The following is a 17,223-nucleotide window of genomic DNA, read 5'->3' on the forward strand; positions in this document are numbered from 1 at the left end:
GCCTGACAGCATACTCCAGAAGGGCTCAGGCCTCATCATCAGCATTTGTGGCACAGGTTCCAATCTTAGACATTTGCAAGGTGGCAATGTGGTCATCTATACATACATTTACTACTCACTATGCCATCACCCAACTGTTGAGAGGTGACACTGCCCTAGGTCAAGCAGTCCATACCAGCACAGAGCTCAGACCCCACCACCTAGATTCCCTGGAATACGGCTTAATAATCACCTACATAGGAATGGACACGAGCAAGCACTCAAAGAAGAAAAAAATGGTTACTAACCTTTCTGTAACTGTTGTTCTTCAAGATACGTTGCTTATGTCCATTGCAAACTCACCCACCTACCCCTCTGTCAGAGTAGCTGGCAAGAAGAAACTGAGGGGGCGGTGGGGCGGCAGCTGCCTATATACTGCGCCATGAGGGTGCCACTCCAGAGGGCACCAGAGCCGACCCAGCATGTACCACTAGGAAAAAGCTTCCAGCAACAGTGCATGCAATGCATGTACACCTACTTAGGAATGGACATGAGCAACACATCTTGAAGAACAACTGTTACAGAAAGGTTAGTAACCATTTTTTTCTGTAGGTGAGCTGAAGAAAGGAGATTTTCTAGAAGAATCTAGATATTGCAGCAATAGTCTGGGAGAGGAATTTCTCTTGTGTTTCAGTTATTTAGGTTCAAAGTCACCCATCTTTGGGGAGCAGCTTTGGATCTGGAATGCTTATTAGGTTATTTTCCTAAGCTTCTGGCTGTTTAGAAATCTTTTACCTTTTCAGGAAAGGATAGCGATCCTTATTTGAGGAGCATTTTTTCTTCTAGTGAAGGGTTCTGGTTTGAGCCTTAGCCTAGACCTTCCTTTTGCAAAGGAATCAGATAGTACGCCAGATTTCTTCCCAAGTGACTCAATCACTTAAGAACTTGAGATTGAACTCTAGTTCTTTATCTGTTTAGAGGTGGATTTGACCTGTCTGGTCCAAGTAGTGTTTTGACTGAAGAAATTGGTGAGGAAGTTCTGGATTGACTCCCAAAAGCTGAAAAGCACTGATATGACCTTGAGAAAGTGTCTTTAGAGGAGTCTTTGCTGATGTGGGGGGGGGGATGCACAAGTCCCAGAGCTATATTGACCAAGTCCCGTTCCCTGACAAAGCAAGGTTCTGCAGATAGGGAACAGCTGTGGAAGAACTATCCTCATGAGTGTCCAGAAATGGTCTTCTAGCAGCTGGAACATCTCTTAGCCTTTGACTTACTCCATTTGGACTGCTTTGCTGTAATGAGGAGCAAGTGAAGGGAAGAAGTCCAGTGGATGGTCTCATTTGGAGAATAAAGCTCCTGAAATTTCAGACTCCAAAGACAGAGAAGAATTGGAAGATTGGTACTGTTTTGCTTGCTTCAGTCTTAAATTCAGCTTTAAAAGCTGGGAATCCTGGATTGCTGTTCTGCATAAAAAACTGGAGATAGACTCTGACACAAGGGTAGAAGGGCAGTGATCAAGCCTCATGGATAGTCTGAACTGTCTCTGGTATTTGTTGAAAGAGAAATGTAGTCCAATCTTCTGACTGCGGAGAAGATTAGGATCCAGAAAACAAATGCATTTTTAATTTTAAATTTTAAAAATAACTAACTGCACTCCTTTTTAAATAAGGCATACAGCATATCCAGTAGGCTACAAAGATTGTAGTTACAGGAGGGAGACATGAATATAATTCTATATTTCTCATTTGTATCTTCAAGCTGTGCCTCTAAGAAAAAAAAATCATAGTGTACACTAAGAGCTACATTCAAACACAGCTACTCTTATCCTCTAACTTACTGTGCTTTAGTCATCAGAATGGTATTAAAAACAAAGATTTTCTATGTTTCACCTTGGAAGATAATCCATGTGGTTGAGACACATCCCTGGGAGGCAGGACACTTGAGTTCTATTCCAGGCTGTACCAACAACCTTAATTTGTGATCTTAGCAAGTCACTTAATCACTCAGTGTCTCCACTAACACACATGTAAAATTATTCTTTTATAGTTCTTCAGATGATGGTACCATCTGAGTGAAACTGTTCTAGGGCCCTTTTTAATTGATAGTTACAACTTGTACCAAAGTGAATAGTTACAGTGTTTAGGACTAAGTTTATACCTCTCAATACCTCCTCAATTTGAGCCTGGATAAATAAGGGTTTTTTTAAAATCAGTTTAAGTAATTTGTGATTCAGTATAAGGTCTTTTTTTGTGTGTCACCCCTCTCCCCACCTTCCCTTGGGTAAATACAGATATGTATTTTCAGAGCAACTTCATTCAAACTCTGTTTTTTTATGATTTAGGTAACTGATGCCATGGATGAGAGAGATGTTGCTCAGAGCAATTTTGGGTAAGTGGTTCTCCACAAACTGAAATGTAATAATAGTACACACACACACAAGGAAGATGATTTAGCCCTACACTCTTTTTCTTTCATGAGTTTATCCTCAGTATAATATATAGAAACATAGGAATTGCCTTGCCACATCAGACCAATGGTCCATCTTGTCTAGCATTCTGTTTCTGATAGTGACCAGCTGTGGTGGAAAATGGAAGAAATCTTCTGGGGTACAATTATGGAATAACCTGCTCATAGGGAATGTTATTTTTTTTATTAATCCCCAGTCATTCATGATTGGTTTACACGCTAGTACATATGGGATTATATCTTTTCCTGTCTGTCTAATGTAACTGTGGATGTTGTCATTTCCCATATAAATTTAAATCTTTATTCAAATCCTGTTTTTTAAAAAAACTGTAAAGACATAATTAACCAGCAGAACTTAATTACCACAAGATATCTTTGAGGCCAAAAGATTAGTAGGGTTTAAATAAAGCCTTAATATTTATATGAATGAGAATGTTCCCAATGATATAAGGAAATTATATTTTTAGATGAGGAGATATAAATTTTCATATTTCAGGGCATGAGATAGTTGACAGAAGTTAGGGAGAAATTTCTCCTTTGGGCAAGTTATTCCCTGTCTACTGGAAGGCTATTTCCACTTTCCTTTAAAATGAATTTTATAAATGACAAATAAAAGAAAATAAAATTGATGATGTTAAATCTACTCCACCATCTTTAATGTTGTCTCTGAGGGAGCCCAGGATGGATGGCCCTGCAATTTATATTTTAATTGGTTGATAATTCTTTGAAGTTGACTTATTGTATTTTTTCTGGCAAAAGAGAGGATTTGTCAAGACAAAAGCTGTATCTATGGAGCATTCCAACATTAATGTAGCAAAATACTGAAAGTCTACTTATAGCTGAAGTGTAATTTCTAATGTAAGTCTACTTAGAATGAATTAACAATTTAGTGTGAAACATCTTATATTTCATGCATGCAAAAACTTACAAAGCACTGTTTTTTTCCAGCTTATTGGATAAGAACGTTTTTCCAGCACTTGGGCTAACCTGGTCCAATCAACTTTTGATGAGATTGATGGCCAGTCGAATAACACAATCAGAACAGTCATCTGAAGGTGTGTTACAGCATATGGGAAGTGTTTTGAGGACTTTAAGAGTAGTTTTTGCTCCTCATCTCCCTCAGTCCTTTTGCTGCTATATTATAAATTTGGAAGGTGTGAAAGGAGTAAAAGTGAAAACCCCACTGTGAAAATGTTACATATTTATCTATTCCAAAGATAGATATAAATGATTGTGAATCAAGAAGCCATTTGCCTAATATTTTTTTTTCATCTGTAGAAAAAAGATGCCTAACCTGTATATGAAAAATGTTGCTTGGACAATACATTTTTATAACCATATTCTGAGAAAATACAGAAGCAGTGATAGAGAATAGAGAATAGATTTATGTTCAGTTGGGTTTGCACTTTGACACATCTATCTTGGAAAAGAAGGGTTCTTAATAAAATATTGCTTGCATCTTTGGGATGCAGACTATATTAGATACTGGCCTGCTTTAAACACTTACTGAAGTGAGTCAGCCAAATGCCAACTCTAGCGGGCAAATAGCATGTTTATAAAACTGATTTAAGTAGCTGAAATTGTGTTGCACTGAGGAAGGGACAATTCATGAATATAGTACCAAAGCAGTAGTTAGTTGTTACCTGCACTAACCCCTCCCCCCCAGCCTCCCTTTACCACAACCAACAAAAACCCCTTGTGCTGTTATTTCTAGCTAAACCACAACTGACTTCACTATTTGTAGCAGTGGGAATATTTGCAGAAAAGAGGACACAGCTACTCTCCTAGCTCCTATATCATGGCTATCAATTCTATGTAGGTCTTTATACTGCCCTTAATTACCATAATATCTCAGCAACTTCAAGTAATTCATGAAGCAAACATTAATATCTGTTATATGTGATTCATTCCCATCCTCTTTGCAGGGGGAAATTTGTGTATGGAGTGTAGCATTTGGTAACATTTTAGATATACATACTGCTATGTATTTATATTAGATATTTTCATTACAGGCAGCATTAGTAGGGACAGCATTTCACTTCTTATTTATGTTCCATACCTCCCTATTGTAAATGGGATTAAATCTGAGGTTTATGTTTACACAGTTATTGGCTGCAGATGGGAACATAAATATAAATTTATGCATTTTTACTGTAACATAAATTGGCTGCAAAGTGTATAGGCCGATGCTAGCTAAGATTTTTAAAAGCTCATTTATCATCAAACAATGCCAAATGTAAATTGAACTGCATGGGATAAATTAGTTTGCCTAAGGCAAAGGCAAACTGGAAATAATTCATTGTAGGGTCTACTCCTGCCTTGTTCCTTTCAGCAAATCTGGCCTGCAGTACTAGCATCATTTTTAACCAAGAAGTATTTTACAGTATCTAAAGCTGCCATAGCTGGCACACAATAACATCCACTGTAACTGCCTTTGAGGTGGTGTACAGGAATGTTTGATTTAACCATTTACTGAACATCACATGCGTGAAGTTGAAGCTGGAAAATGCAGACAAAATATAGGTGTTGCATGCTACTGTTTGCTAGAAGAGTGGTAGGTATTGCATAGAGAATAAGGATACATTTGTTATTTACATTTCCACAAAAAGAAAGGTTATATTTAGTTAGCAAGTAAGACGGCTCTTCTGGTTCTCATTACAATACTTCTACCTCCCTGACTAGTGAGTCCAAAGGGAGCTGCTGCTATGCAGAGCTTAATAGCAACACTGTCAATTTGATCATCTTTTAAATCAAATCCTCTGTTAGAACACTCTAAATGGCATGTCCTGATGCTTCTAATTCAATTTTTTTTAAAAAAAGGTTTTCCCATTCCTGTTGAGGTTTAGTAGGGTCTTCTGGACAGCTGCTGAAAGCAGTGCCAAAACACACTTAGGCTTCCTATTCTGTGCAGACCCCTCCCTTTTTCACTTTCAGCTCTTCTTGTAAAACACATGCAACATTAATAAAACAGTGAAATGACAATAGCAATGTTGCCTAATTTTTAGGCATAATACAGCCCCTTCATGCTGCTCCACTGGCTCAAAGGGACCATAAAATCATCAGTACTGGTCACCTGGGAATTCCCCCATTATTCCAGATTCATAGATTCCAAAGCCAGAAGAGGCCATTGTCATCACCTAGTCTGACCTCCTATATAACATAGGCCAGAGAACTTCCCCAAAATAATTCCTAGAGCATATCTTTTAGAAAAACATCCAATCTTGATTTAAAAATTGGCAATGATGGAGAATCTACCATTACCCTTGGTAAATTGTTCCAATGATTAATTACTCTCATCACTAAAAATTTACAACTTCTTTCCAGTCTGAATTTCTCTAGCTTCAACAACCAGCCATTAGAGCATGTTATAACTTTCTCTGCTACACTGAGCAGTCCATTCTTCGAGTGCTTGCTCTTGTCCATTCCGCTATAGGTGTGCGCACGCCTCTGTGCATGGTTACCCGGACCTTTTTTCCCCTTAGCAGATCCCATAGGGCTGGCTCCGGTGCCCCCTGGAGCCACACGCACATGCCAAGGTATGTGAGGTGCTATTGGCCCTACGCCCCATTAGTTCCTTCTTTCCACCTGTGACGGTTGCTGGAACTAGCCTTGCTCTCTCAGCAAGTACTATTCCTCTTGTTTGGACTTATTTTATATTCTAAGTTAGTTTTAGTTAGTTAAATAGTTGTTAAGTGTTGTTAAGAGTAGTTAGAAATAAGGTAAGTCCCTGCGGGGACTTCGAGTGGCCGGGCTGTGCCCCAGTCGCCAGGATTCAAGCCATGTGCTTCCTGCGGGAAGGTCTTCCTGCTCAGCAACCCCCACGACCGCTGCCTTAAGTGCTTGGGGGAAGCCCACAGAAAAGAGAAGTGTAAGATCTGCAGGGCTTTTAAACTGAGGACTCAAAAGGACCGAGAGATCCAGTTGAAAGCCCTGTTGATGGAGGCAGCGCTCCGCCTGGCATCCAAGCTGGCCCGCTCCACCGAGCGTGACCTCGGTACAGAGCGCACTGCTGGCACCGCCCTCAACTCGGCACCGGCAAACATCTTCGGCACCAAAGAGGAAGAAGCAGCATGTGGAGCGTGGACACTCCCCTACGCTGTTGGTATGGGCAGGGTCAAGTACGGAGATGCACCAGACCCGGCCCGTCGAGTCTTCTCTGGTGCCTGCATCTCTGGCCAGGGAGCCTCCCCCGACTCCTGGGAGTGGGAGAGTGCCCCTGCCAACGCCATCGACACCAGAGGCTTTTCAGGCGGCAGAAGCCTTCTTGGCCTTGCCTACGCCACCTCCGCCGAGGGAGAAGGGGCCAGTGTCACGGGAGAAACCCGCGGTGGAGATCCCTGGTATTGGGAAGAAGATCTCCTGCCGGACGGTCTCTGAGGGTAGAGCAGAGCCGCTCCCCCAGTAGTCACTCCAGGTCACCGTCATCGAGCTGACCTGCTCTGACACAGGACGTGGAGTCCCCCTCTCGGCGCCGACGTCGATCCCCAGTACCGGAGGCAGCACATGCCAAGAGGCGGCACCGGTCAAGGTTTGCCAGGCGGTGCTCCGACAGCTCCTGTTCCAGACCCCTGGCACCGAGGAGTTCGCCCGCACTGAGATGGCGCAGAACCCGGTCGCTGTCGAAGGACCCGGCACTGCACAGTCCACAACGCGGAACCAGGTCACCAGAGTCTGGCTCGGCACCGAGGAGTTCGGATCTGGCCTCCTTACACCTGATGGCGTGGATGCTCCATGGTTGAGTCAGGAGGAGCAAGCCTGCACTTCCCAAAGTTCAACGCATGCTCTTGGAAAGCAGGAAGCCGTCTACCAGATCAGCCTGTAGAGCTAAGTGGAAGCGCTTCACCTGCTGGGCGACTGCACATGGCGTTTCCCTGATGGAAGTATGATTCCAATAATTTTGGAGTATCTGCTCCATTTGAAACATGGGGGGTTGGCCTTCTCATCCATCAAGCTCCATGTGACAGCCATATCTGCTTTTCACCCCTTGGTGGAAGGTAGAACAGTTTTTTTGCACAAAATGACAGCCAGGTTCCTTAAGGGATTAGAAAGGCTCTTCCTGCCAATAAGGGAGCCTTCTCCTCAGTGGGATTTGAACTTGATCCTCTCCAGACACGCTGGGTCCCCCTTTGAGCCCATGGCTTTATGCTCCCTTACATACCTGTCCTGGAAGTTTGCCTTCTTGGTGGCTATTACATCTGCCATCGGAGATGAGGGCGTTAACATCAGAATCACCCTACATGGTGTTTTATAAAGTGAATGAGGGAGGCAACCTAGTGACAGAGGATGTGGAGAAAGCTGAGGTACTCAATGCCTTTTTTGCCTCTGTCTTCACAGACAAGATCAGCTCCCAGACTGCTTCACTGGGTGGCACAGAATGGGAAGGAGGCGAACATCTCGCAGTGCTGAAGGAACAGGTCCAAGATTATTTAGAAGGATTGGACATACACAAGTCCATGGGGCCGGATGCAATGCACCCGAGGGTGCTGAGGGAGTTGGCTGAGGTGATTTCAGAGCCATTGGCTGTTATCTTTGAAAGCTCGTGGCAACAGGGGGAGTCCCTGAGGACTAGAAAAAAGCAAATATAGTGCCCATCTTCAAAAAAGGGAGGAAAGAGGATCCAGGGAACTACAGACCGGTCAGCCTTACCTCAATCCCTGGAAAAATCATGGAGTAGGTCCTTAAGGAATCCATTTTAAGGCACTTGGAAGACAGGAAGGTGATCAGGAACAGTCAACACGGATTCACCAAGGGAAAGTCATGCCTGACCAACCTGATTGCTTTCTGTGATGAGGTGACTGGCTCTGTGGATGTAGGGAAGGCGGTAGATGTGATATACCTTGACTTTAGCAAAGCTTTTGATACTGTCTCTCACAGTATTCTTATCAGCAAGTTAAAGAAGTATGGGTTGGATGAATGGACTATAAAATGGATAGAGAACTGGCTAGAGCATAGGGCTCAATGAGTAGTGATCAATGGCTCCATGTCTAGCTGGCAACCGGTCACAAGCGGAGTGCCCCAGGGGTCGGTCCTGGGGCCGGTTTTGTTCAACATCTTCATTAATGATCTGGAGGATGGGGTAGATTGCACCCTCAGCAAGTTTGCGGATGACACTAAGCTGGGTGGAGTGGTAGATACCTTGGAAGGTAGGGATAGGCTACAGAAGGACCTAAACAAACTGGAGGATTGGGCCAAAAGAAATCTAATGAGGTTCAACAAAGAAAAGTGCAGAGTCCTCCACTTAGGAAGGAAGAATCCCATGCACAGCTATAGACTGGGGACTGACGATCTAGGTAGCAGTTCTGCAGAAAAGGACCTGGGGGTAACAGTGGATAAAAAGCTGGATATGAGTCAGCAGTGTGCCCTGGTTGTCAAGAAGGCTAATGGCATATTGGGCTGCATTAGGAGGGGCATTGCCAGCAGGTCACGGGAAGTGATTATTCCCCTCTATTCGGCATTGGTAAGGCCACATTTAGAGTATTGTGTCCAGTTTTGGGCCCTCCACTACAAAAAGGATGTAGACAAGTTGGAGAGAGTCCAGCGGAGGGCAACAAAAATGATGAGGGGGCTGGAGCACAGGACTTATGAGGAGAGGCTAAGGAAACTGGGCTTGTTTAGTCTGCAAAAGAGAAGAATGAGGGGGGATTTGATAGCAGCCTTAACTACCTGAAAGGGGGTTCCAGGGAGGATGGGGCTAGGCTGTTCTCGGTGGTGGCAGATGACAGAACAAGGAGCAATGGTCTCAAGTTGCAGTTGGGGAGGTCTAGGTTGGACATTAGGAAAAAGTTTTTCACTAGGAGGGTGGTGAAGCACTGGAATGGGTTACCTAGGGAGGTGGTGGAATCTCCATCTTTAGAGGTTTTTAAGCTGAGGCTTGACAAAGCCCTGACTGGGATGATATAGCTGAGGTTAGTCCTGCTATGAGCAGGGGGTTGGACTAGATGACCTCCTGAGGTCCCTTCCAACTCTAATATTCTAAGACAAAGTCCAACTACGCCTGCACCGGGCCTTTTTGCCTACGGGAGTCTCTCATTTTCACCTTAACCAGGATATTTTCTTACCTGTCTTTTGACCCAAACCTCATAGCTCCAGTGAAGAGTCATCTACACTCTCTCGATGTGAGACAGGCCCTGGCATTTTACATCAACAGAACTAAATCTTTTCGCCGCTTAACGCAACTCTTTATGGCGGTTGCAGACCGGATGAGAGGGCTGCTGGTTTCTTCACAGCAGATCTCAATCTCTGTGATCAGGCTGGAATTGCATCTCCAGTGTCCTTGACAGCCCACTCAACAAGAGCGCAGGCATCATCTGCGGCCTTCCAAGCACGTCCCCATACTGGACATCTGCAGGGCAGCTACCTGGTCATTGGTACATACCTTTGCATCCCACTATGCCTTGATGCAACAAGCCTGGGACAGTGCTTGCTTCGGTAGAGTAGTGCTTCAAGGGTCACGTCCATGCACTCCTGCCCACTTCCAGAGACACTGCTGGTGAGTCACCTAAATTGGTAATGGTCATGAGCAAGCATTCGAAGAAAGAACGGTTACTTGCCTTGTAAGTGTTGTTCTTTGAGATGTGTTGCTCATGTCCATTCCACACCCTCCCTCCTTCCCCTCAGTCAGAGTTCCAGCTAGAAGGAACTGAGAGAGGGGGAGAGCTGGTAGCGCCTATGTGTGGGCGCATATGCATGCTGCTGGAGGGGGTGCTAGAGCTGACTTGTATGGGTACCATTAGGGGAAAAAAGTTTTACCGATGCATGTGGCGTGCGCACACACCTAAATTGGGAATGGACATGAGTAACACATCTTGAAGAACAAGTTACAAGGTAAGCAACTGTTCTTTCTATACCCCTTATTTTTGTTGCCCTTTTCTGTATTTTTTCCAATTCTGATAGCTCTCTTTTGAGATGGAGTGACCAGAACTGCATGCAGAATACAAGGTGTGAATGTACCATGTATAAGGATGTGATTCTGTAAAGGGTGACATGGATTCTGTGACCTCCATGACTTCTTTGGGGGCAGGGCTGAAGCAGCTGTTAGCCCAGGGACTGCCAGAGCAGCGGTCCCAGGGCTGAAGCAGTGGCTGGGGTTGAGTCAGCCCCCCTGGGGCTGAAGTAGTGGTGGGGCAACAAAAAAAAATTAATGGAAACCCAAGACCTGTCCTTGACTTTTACTGAAAGTAGCCTGAGGTGGAAGGGGGGGACTATTTTTAGTAAGTCAGGGACAGGTCACGGGCTTCGTGAATTTTTGTTTATTGCCCACGACCTATCCCTGACTTTTACTAAAAATACCTGTGACAGGATCTTAACCGTAACCATATATTTATATAGTGGCATTAGGATATTTTCTGTCTTAATATCTATCCCTTCCCTAATGGTTCCTAACATTCTGTTAGCTCTTTTGAGAGCTGCTGCATGATGAGCAAATGTTTTCAAAGAACTATCCACAAAGAGTCTAAGATCTCTTTCTTGAGGGGTAACAGCCGATTTAGAGCCCATCATTTTGTATGTATAGTTGGGATGTTTTCCAGTTTGTATTACTTTGCATTTATCAACGTTGTATTTCATCTAGCTTTTTCTTAATTGTTTTGTGAGATCCCTTTGTAACTCTTCGCAGTCTGCTTTGGACTTAACTATTTAGAGTAATTTTGTAGCATCTGTAAACTCTGCCACCTCATTATTTACCCCTTTTTCCGTATCATTTATGAATATGTTGAACAGCACTGACGTCATTATCAATCCTTGGGACACCCCACTATTTACATCGCTCCACTGTGAAAACTGACCATTTATTCCTACCCTTTGTTTCCTGTCTTTTAACTTTTTAACCAGATCCACAAGAGGACCTTCCCTTTTATCCCAAGACTAACTACTTTGCTTCAGAGCCTTTGGTGAGGTACCTTGTTAAAGGCTTTCTGAAAGTATATGATATCCAGTGGATCTCCTTTTGCCCCCCTCAAATAATTCTTATAGATTGGTGAGGCATGCTTTCCCTTTACAAAAGCCAGGTTGACTCTTCCCCAACCTATCTTGTTCATCTCTGTGTTTGGTAGTTCTGTTCTTTATTATAGTTTCAGCCAATTTTCTTGGTACTGAAGTTACAATTACTGGCCTGTAATTGCCAGGATCGCTTCTGGAGCCATTTTTTAAAAATTGGCATCACATTAGCTGTCCTACAGTCATCTGGTACAGAGGCTGATTTAAGTGATAGGTTGCATACCATAGTTAATAGTTCTGCAATTTCATATTTGAGTTTTTTCAGAACTCTTGGATGCATACTGTCTGGTCCTGGTGACTTATTACTGTGTAATTTATCAATTTGTTCTAAAACCACCTCTATTGACACCTCAATCTGAGAGAGTTCCTCAGATTTGTCACCTAAAAAGAATAGCTCAGGTGTGAATCTCCCTCCCATCCTCTACAGTGAAGACTGATGCAAATAATTCATTTTGCTTCTCCACTACACCCTTGTCTTCCTCGAGTGCTCCTTTATCACCTCAATTGTTCAGTGGCCCCACTGATTGGCAGGATTCCTGCTTTACTTTAAAAAAAATTGCTTTCGTGTCTTTTGCTTACTGATCTTCATTTGGACTGTCTAATTATGCTTTTATACTTGACTTGCAAGAGTACATGTTCCTGTTTTCCTCAGTAGGATTTGACATTCAATTTTTAAAAGATAGCTTCTTGTGTGTAGCCACCTCTTAACTCTGTTGTTTAGCCATGATGGCACTTTTTAGTCCTCTTATTGGTCTGTGTGGGTTTTTTTATTTTGGGTATGCATTGAGTTTGAGCTTCTGTTTTGGTGTTTTGAAAAGTTTCCGTGCAGCTGCAGGCATTTCACTTTTGTTGTCTGTTCCTCACAATTTCTATTTAACAAGCCTCCCCGTTTTGTGTAGTTTCTCTTTTTGACAGTTAAATGCTTCTCTGGTGGATTTCCTTGGTACTTCCCCCTACAACAATGTTAGATTTAATTACAATATGATTGCTATTGCTGAGTGGTTCAGGTATTGTCACCTCTTGTACCAAATCCTGTCTGCCACTTAGAACTAAATCAAGAATTTCCTCTCCCCCTGTGGGTTCCAGGACTAGCTGCTCCAAAAGCAGTCATTAATGGTATCTAGAAATGTTGTGTCTGCTTCCTGTCCTGAGGTGACATGTTCCCAATCAGTATAGGGATGGTTGAAATCCCCTAATACTACTGGGTTCTACTTCGAGTGATTGCTCATATCCATTCCAATATAGGTGAGAGCGCGCCCCCTGCACTGGTTCCTGGAACTTTTTTCGCCTTGGCAAGCCCTGTAGGGCCGGCTCAGGCGCCCCCTGGAGCGCCACGCTCATGCCGCAGTATATGAGGCGCTGCGGGCCCTCATTTCCTTCTTTCTGCCTGTGACGGTTGCTGGAACGTCTGCCTCTTGCTTTAGCAAGTAGCTTTCCCTGTTGTTATAACCATCGTTTGTTGGACTTAACTACTATATTTAACAGATACTTAAGTTTGCATAGTTGTAGTGTTAGTGTTAGTTAGATTAGATAAACAGCCCTCAGGGGCTTAAGGTTGGGCCATACCTAGCTCAACTGGCTTCAAATCCTGCGCTGCTTGCGGCAAAGCATTCCCCGTGAGTGACCCTCACGACCACTGCCTCAGAGAGCAGCAGAGAAAGGACAGATGTAAAATCTGCAAGGCCTTCAAGCCGCGTACGCAGAAGAAGAGAGACGCGCACTTGAAGGCCATCCTGATGGAGTCCGCCTGGACTCTGAACCTGCGCGTTCCTCAGCGGCACCGAGCGTCTCCTCGGTGCGGAGTGCTCCACCAGCACCGGAGTCAACCCATCACCAGGCTCCAGTGCTGAAAAGGAAGAAGCGTCAGGACACCGCGCACCAGCAGCTCGGGATCCCGTGCCCATCGCCAAGAGGCATCACAGTCGGCATCACTGCCGGCATTGGCGTGGCCGTACTGGAGGCCATGGGGGGCACAAATGGGACAGGGAACAGTCTCGGTGCACTCTTCAGTGGCCCAACCAGCACCCCCTCCCCCCCCGAGCCAGCCAGACAAAGGCCATTCCTCGGAGGAGGAATCGAATCTACGGGGCCTCTCCCGCAATCCTCCTCCTCTTCCCCTGACGATGCGGCCACCAGGGACCGTAGGGCACCCCTACCAGACTTTAAGGCCCACCAGGAGCTCCTCAAGAGGGTGGCCAGTAATCTTAATTTAGAGTTTAAAGAACTCTGAGGAGGAGGACCCCCTTTTTGGGGTGGCTGGGTAAGCAGGGCCATCCAGGGTCGCCCTGCCAGTCCATGAGAGAGTCTTGAAGCTGGCCAAGGCTATGTGGCAAACCCCTTTCTCGGTTGCCCCAACATCTAAGGGTGCTGAGAGAAAATACTATGTGCCCTTGGAGGGGTTTGATTTTCTTTCTTTCACCCTGCTCCTGGGACCCTAGTGATTGATGCAGCCAACCAGCGGGACAGGCAGGGCGCACAGGGCAATACCTCCAAAAATAAAGACAATAAAAAGCTGGACCTCTTCGGAGGAAAAGTCTATTCCACTGGGGCTCTTCAGCTGAGTGTCGCCAACCACCAGGTGCTCCTCGGCTGGTGCAATTTAAACCTCTGGACCTCCAGGCGGAGGCTCGCAGAAAGGCTGCCGCAGGACAAAGCGGTGGACTTCGCGACGGTCCTAAATGAAGGCGCAGCTGTTGGCAGATTGTAGGGCAGCTCCTGCAGTGACGCAACGGACACCGCTAGCAGACCCATGGCTTCAGCTATTGCTATGGGGCTGTGTTCATGGCTGCAGTCCTCAGGGTTGACACAAGAAATCCAGCAGTCGATCCAAGACCTGCCCTTTCATGGGACAGGTTTATTTTCGGACAAGACCGATGAAAAATTGCACGCCCTGAAGGACTCGAGGGCCACCCTCAAATCCCTGAGGCTATACACCCCACAGGCCTTGAGACGGCAATCTCGGCTGCAAGCCCAACGCCAGCCTCAGCCAGCCCCTAGACCACCACCCAGGCCTGCTCAACCCAGGAGGGGCCGGGATAGGTATAGGGGACTTAACCAACGTGACCAATCGGGGTCATTGGCGGGCCCCCAACAAGGCCCAGCCAAAGGGCAGAACAATAAAAGACAGTTTTGATGGTGCACCTGAGGGTGGTACCTTTACCGGTCCCCTGGATCTGGCCCTACCATTTTTCCACAGACTCAGGCCTTACTACACCGAGTGGCGAAAGATCACTTTCAGACCGTTGGGTCCTCGCTGTAGTCCTCAAGGGCTATGCCCATCAGCTCAAGGCCTTCCCCCCCGGACTGTCCCCTTACCTCATCCCTCTTCAGGGACCCTTTTCACGAGCAACTCCTGCTGCAGGAGGTGAACTCTCCTCCTCCTCCTCGGGGCTGTGGAAGCGGTTCCTCCATGAGAAAGGGGGAAGGGTTTCTACTCAAGGTATTTCCTTATTCCCAAGGCAAAGGGAGGCCCGAGGCCCATATTAGACCTCCGCCATCTGAACAAATTCATCAGACGCCTCAGGTTCCGTATGGTTTCTCTAGCCTCCATCATTCCCGCTCTGGATCCAGGGGACTGGTACGCTGCCCTCGACCTAAAGGATGCATATTTCCACAATTCCATCCTTCCCGGCCACAGATGTTTCCTCTGGTTCGTGGTAGCTGGCTGCCACTAGCAGTTCTCAGCCCTACCCTTTGGCCTTTAATATGCCCCCAGGATTTTCATGAAGTGTATGGCAGTGGTGGCGGCCCACCTGCGCTGCAGAGGGGTTCAGATCTTTCCTTACCTGGATGACTGGCGGATCCGGGGCAGGTCCAGGGCCCATGTGAGGAACAGCCTGGAACTCACCTGCACGACATGCACCAGACTGGGGCTGCTCATCAACGAGCAGAAGTCCACGCTCACCCCAGTGCAGCGCATAGATTTTATCGGGGCCACCCTGGATGCCACTCAGGCCAGAGCCTTCCTCCCACAACCTTGCTTCGAGGCAATGGCCGCCATAATCGACAATCTCCAGAGGTCCTCCACGACGACAGCTAGGCACGTCCTGCAGCTGTTGGGACACATGGCGGCCTGTACTTATGTGGTAAGGCTGGCTTGCCTCAAGCTCAGGCCTCTCCATGCGTGGTTAGCCTCGGTGTACGCACCGGCCAGACACACCTTGAACAGGGTGGTCACGATTCCCACACAGGCCCTGACCTCCCTGAACTGGTGGAGGACTCCCGGGGAAGTATTGAGGGGAGTCCCTTTCCGAGACTTGGCCCCATCGGTCACCCTTATCACAGACGCCTCGGATGTGGGATGGGGGGCCCACATCAGCAGCGACCGGAGCACCCAGGGGCTCTGGTCAGCAGACAAGTGGGGTCTTCACATCAACGTCCGGGAGCTCAAGGCAGTCCGCCTGGTCTGCAAGGTGTTCCTCAGATTTCTGAGGGGCAGGATGGTGCAGATCCTCATGGACAACACGGCGGCCATGTTTTATATGAACAGACGGGGAGCACACTCCTCGGCCCTTTGCCAGGAGGCCATTTGACTTTGGGACTTTGCGGTGAGGCACGGCTTCCACATATCTGCCTCTCACCTCCCGGGGGTCAGGAATGACGAGGCGGACCACCTCAGCAGGTTGTTTCTACCCCGACACGACTGGTCACTGCACCCGGAGGTTGTGACTTTTATTTTCCACAAGTGGGGTGTTCCCCAACTGGACCTGTTCGCGTCATCCTGGAACAAGAAGTGCCCGAGGTTCAGGACTCCCTCCACCTGACAGCATGGAAACTCTGTGGCTGACGGAGTGAGAGAGAGACTGCTTGGCACCGGTCCAACAGATTCTGCTAGGCAGCAGAAAACCTTCCACTGAGGTTGTGTACCAGGCAAAGTGGAAGCAGGTTACCTATTGGGCAGAGTTCCAGGGTATCCCACCGAGCTGCTCGCCCATACAGGCGATTTTGGAGTACCTGCTCCATCTGAAGCTCTGGGGTCTAGCACTGGCCTCCCTGAAGGTGCACCTGGCAGCCATCTCGGTCTTCCACCAGCCAATGGAAAGGAGGTCATTATTCTCACACCCCATGTCAGTCAGGTTCCTTAAACAGGGGGAGAGGCTATACCCGCAGGTCCGTGACCTGGTGCCTCCCTGGGACTTGAACCTGGTCCTCGCCACTCTGATGGGATCTCCCTGTGAGCCCATGGCTACATGCCCGCTGCTCGTCCTATCGTGGAAGGTAGCCTTCCTGGTGGCTATTACATCGACTAGGAGGGTCTCCGAGAGAAGAGCTTTAACCTTGGAGCCCCTCTACCCCATCTTTTATAAGGACAGGGTGCGGCTGAGACCCCACCCGGCCTTCCTGCCTAAGGTGGTGTCCCAGTTTCATTATAACCAGGATATCTTCCTCCCCGTGTTCTTTCCTAAACCGCACGGTTTGGAGGAGGAGCAGAGATGGCACTCGCTGGACGTGAGACTAGCCCTGGCCTACTACATCGAGCAGACACGGCTGTTCCAGAGGTCGATGCCGCTGTTCGTGGCCGTGGCAGACTGGATGAAGGGCTCACCTGTCTCCACCCAACGCATCTCCGCCTGGATTACTGCCTGCATCAGGACCTGCTACGAGCAGGTGAAGGTGCCGCTTCCAGGAGCTTTCAGCGCACTCAACCGGAGCCCAGGCCTCGTCGGCGGCCTTCCTGGAAAGGGTGCCCCTGCAGGACATCTGCAGGGCAGCAACCTGGTCGTCGGTCCACACCTTCACATCCCACTACGCTATCATGCAGCAGGCGAAAAGATGCGGGCTTCG

General features: G+C 47.0%; 1 protein-coding gene across 5 annotated transcripts in view; it reads left to right on the forward strand.

Moving 5' to 3' along the window:
• The window catches only part of XRCC3 (X-ray repair cross complementing 3), a 64,951-nt gene extending 61,077 nt beyond the window's left edge, over nt 1-3,874 (forward strand). For all 5 annotated transcript variants that reach the window (XM_067555158.1, XM_067555157.1, XM_067555156.1 and 2 more), the window contains exons 7-8: nt 2,321-2,367; nt 3,394-3,874. In XM_067555158.1, the coding sequence (XP_067411259.1) occupies nt 2,321-2,367; nt 3,394-3,634 (288 nt within the window). In that variant the 3' untranslated portion in view covers nt 3,635-3,874. The remainder of the gene's footprint in view (nt 1-2,320; nt 2,368-3,393) is intronic.
• The last annotated feature ends 13,349 nt before the right edge of the window (nt 3,875-17,223 follow it).

The sequence above is a fragment of the Emydura macquarii genome, unplaced genomic scaffold, assembly GCF_026122565.2.
Source record: "Emydura macquarii macquarii isolate MOO-44397 ecotype Brisbane River unplaced genomic scaffold, CSIRO-AGI_Emac_v2 contig_1551, whole genome shotgun sequence".
Taxonomy (NCBI): Eukaryota; Metazoa; Chordata; order Testudines; family Chelidae; genus Emydura; species Emydura macquarii.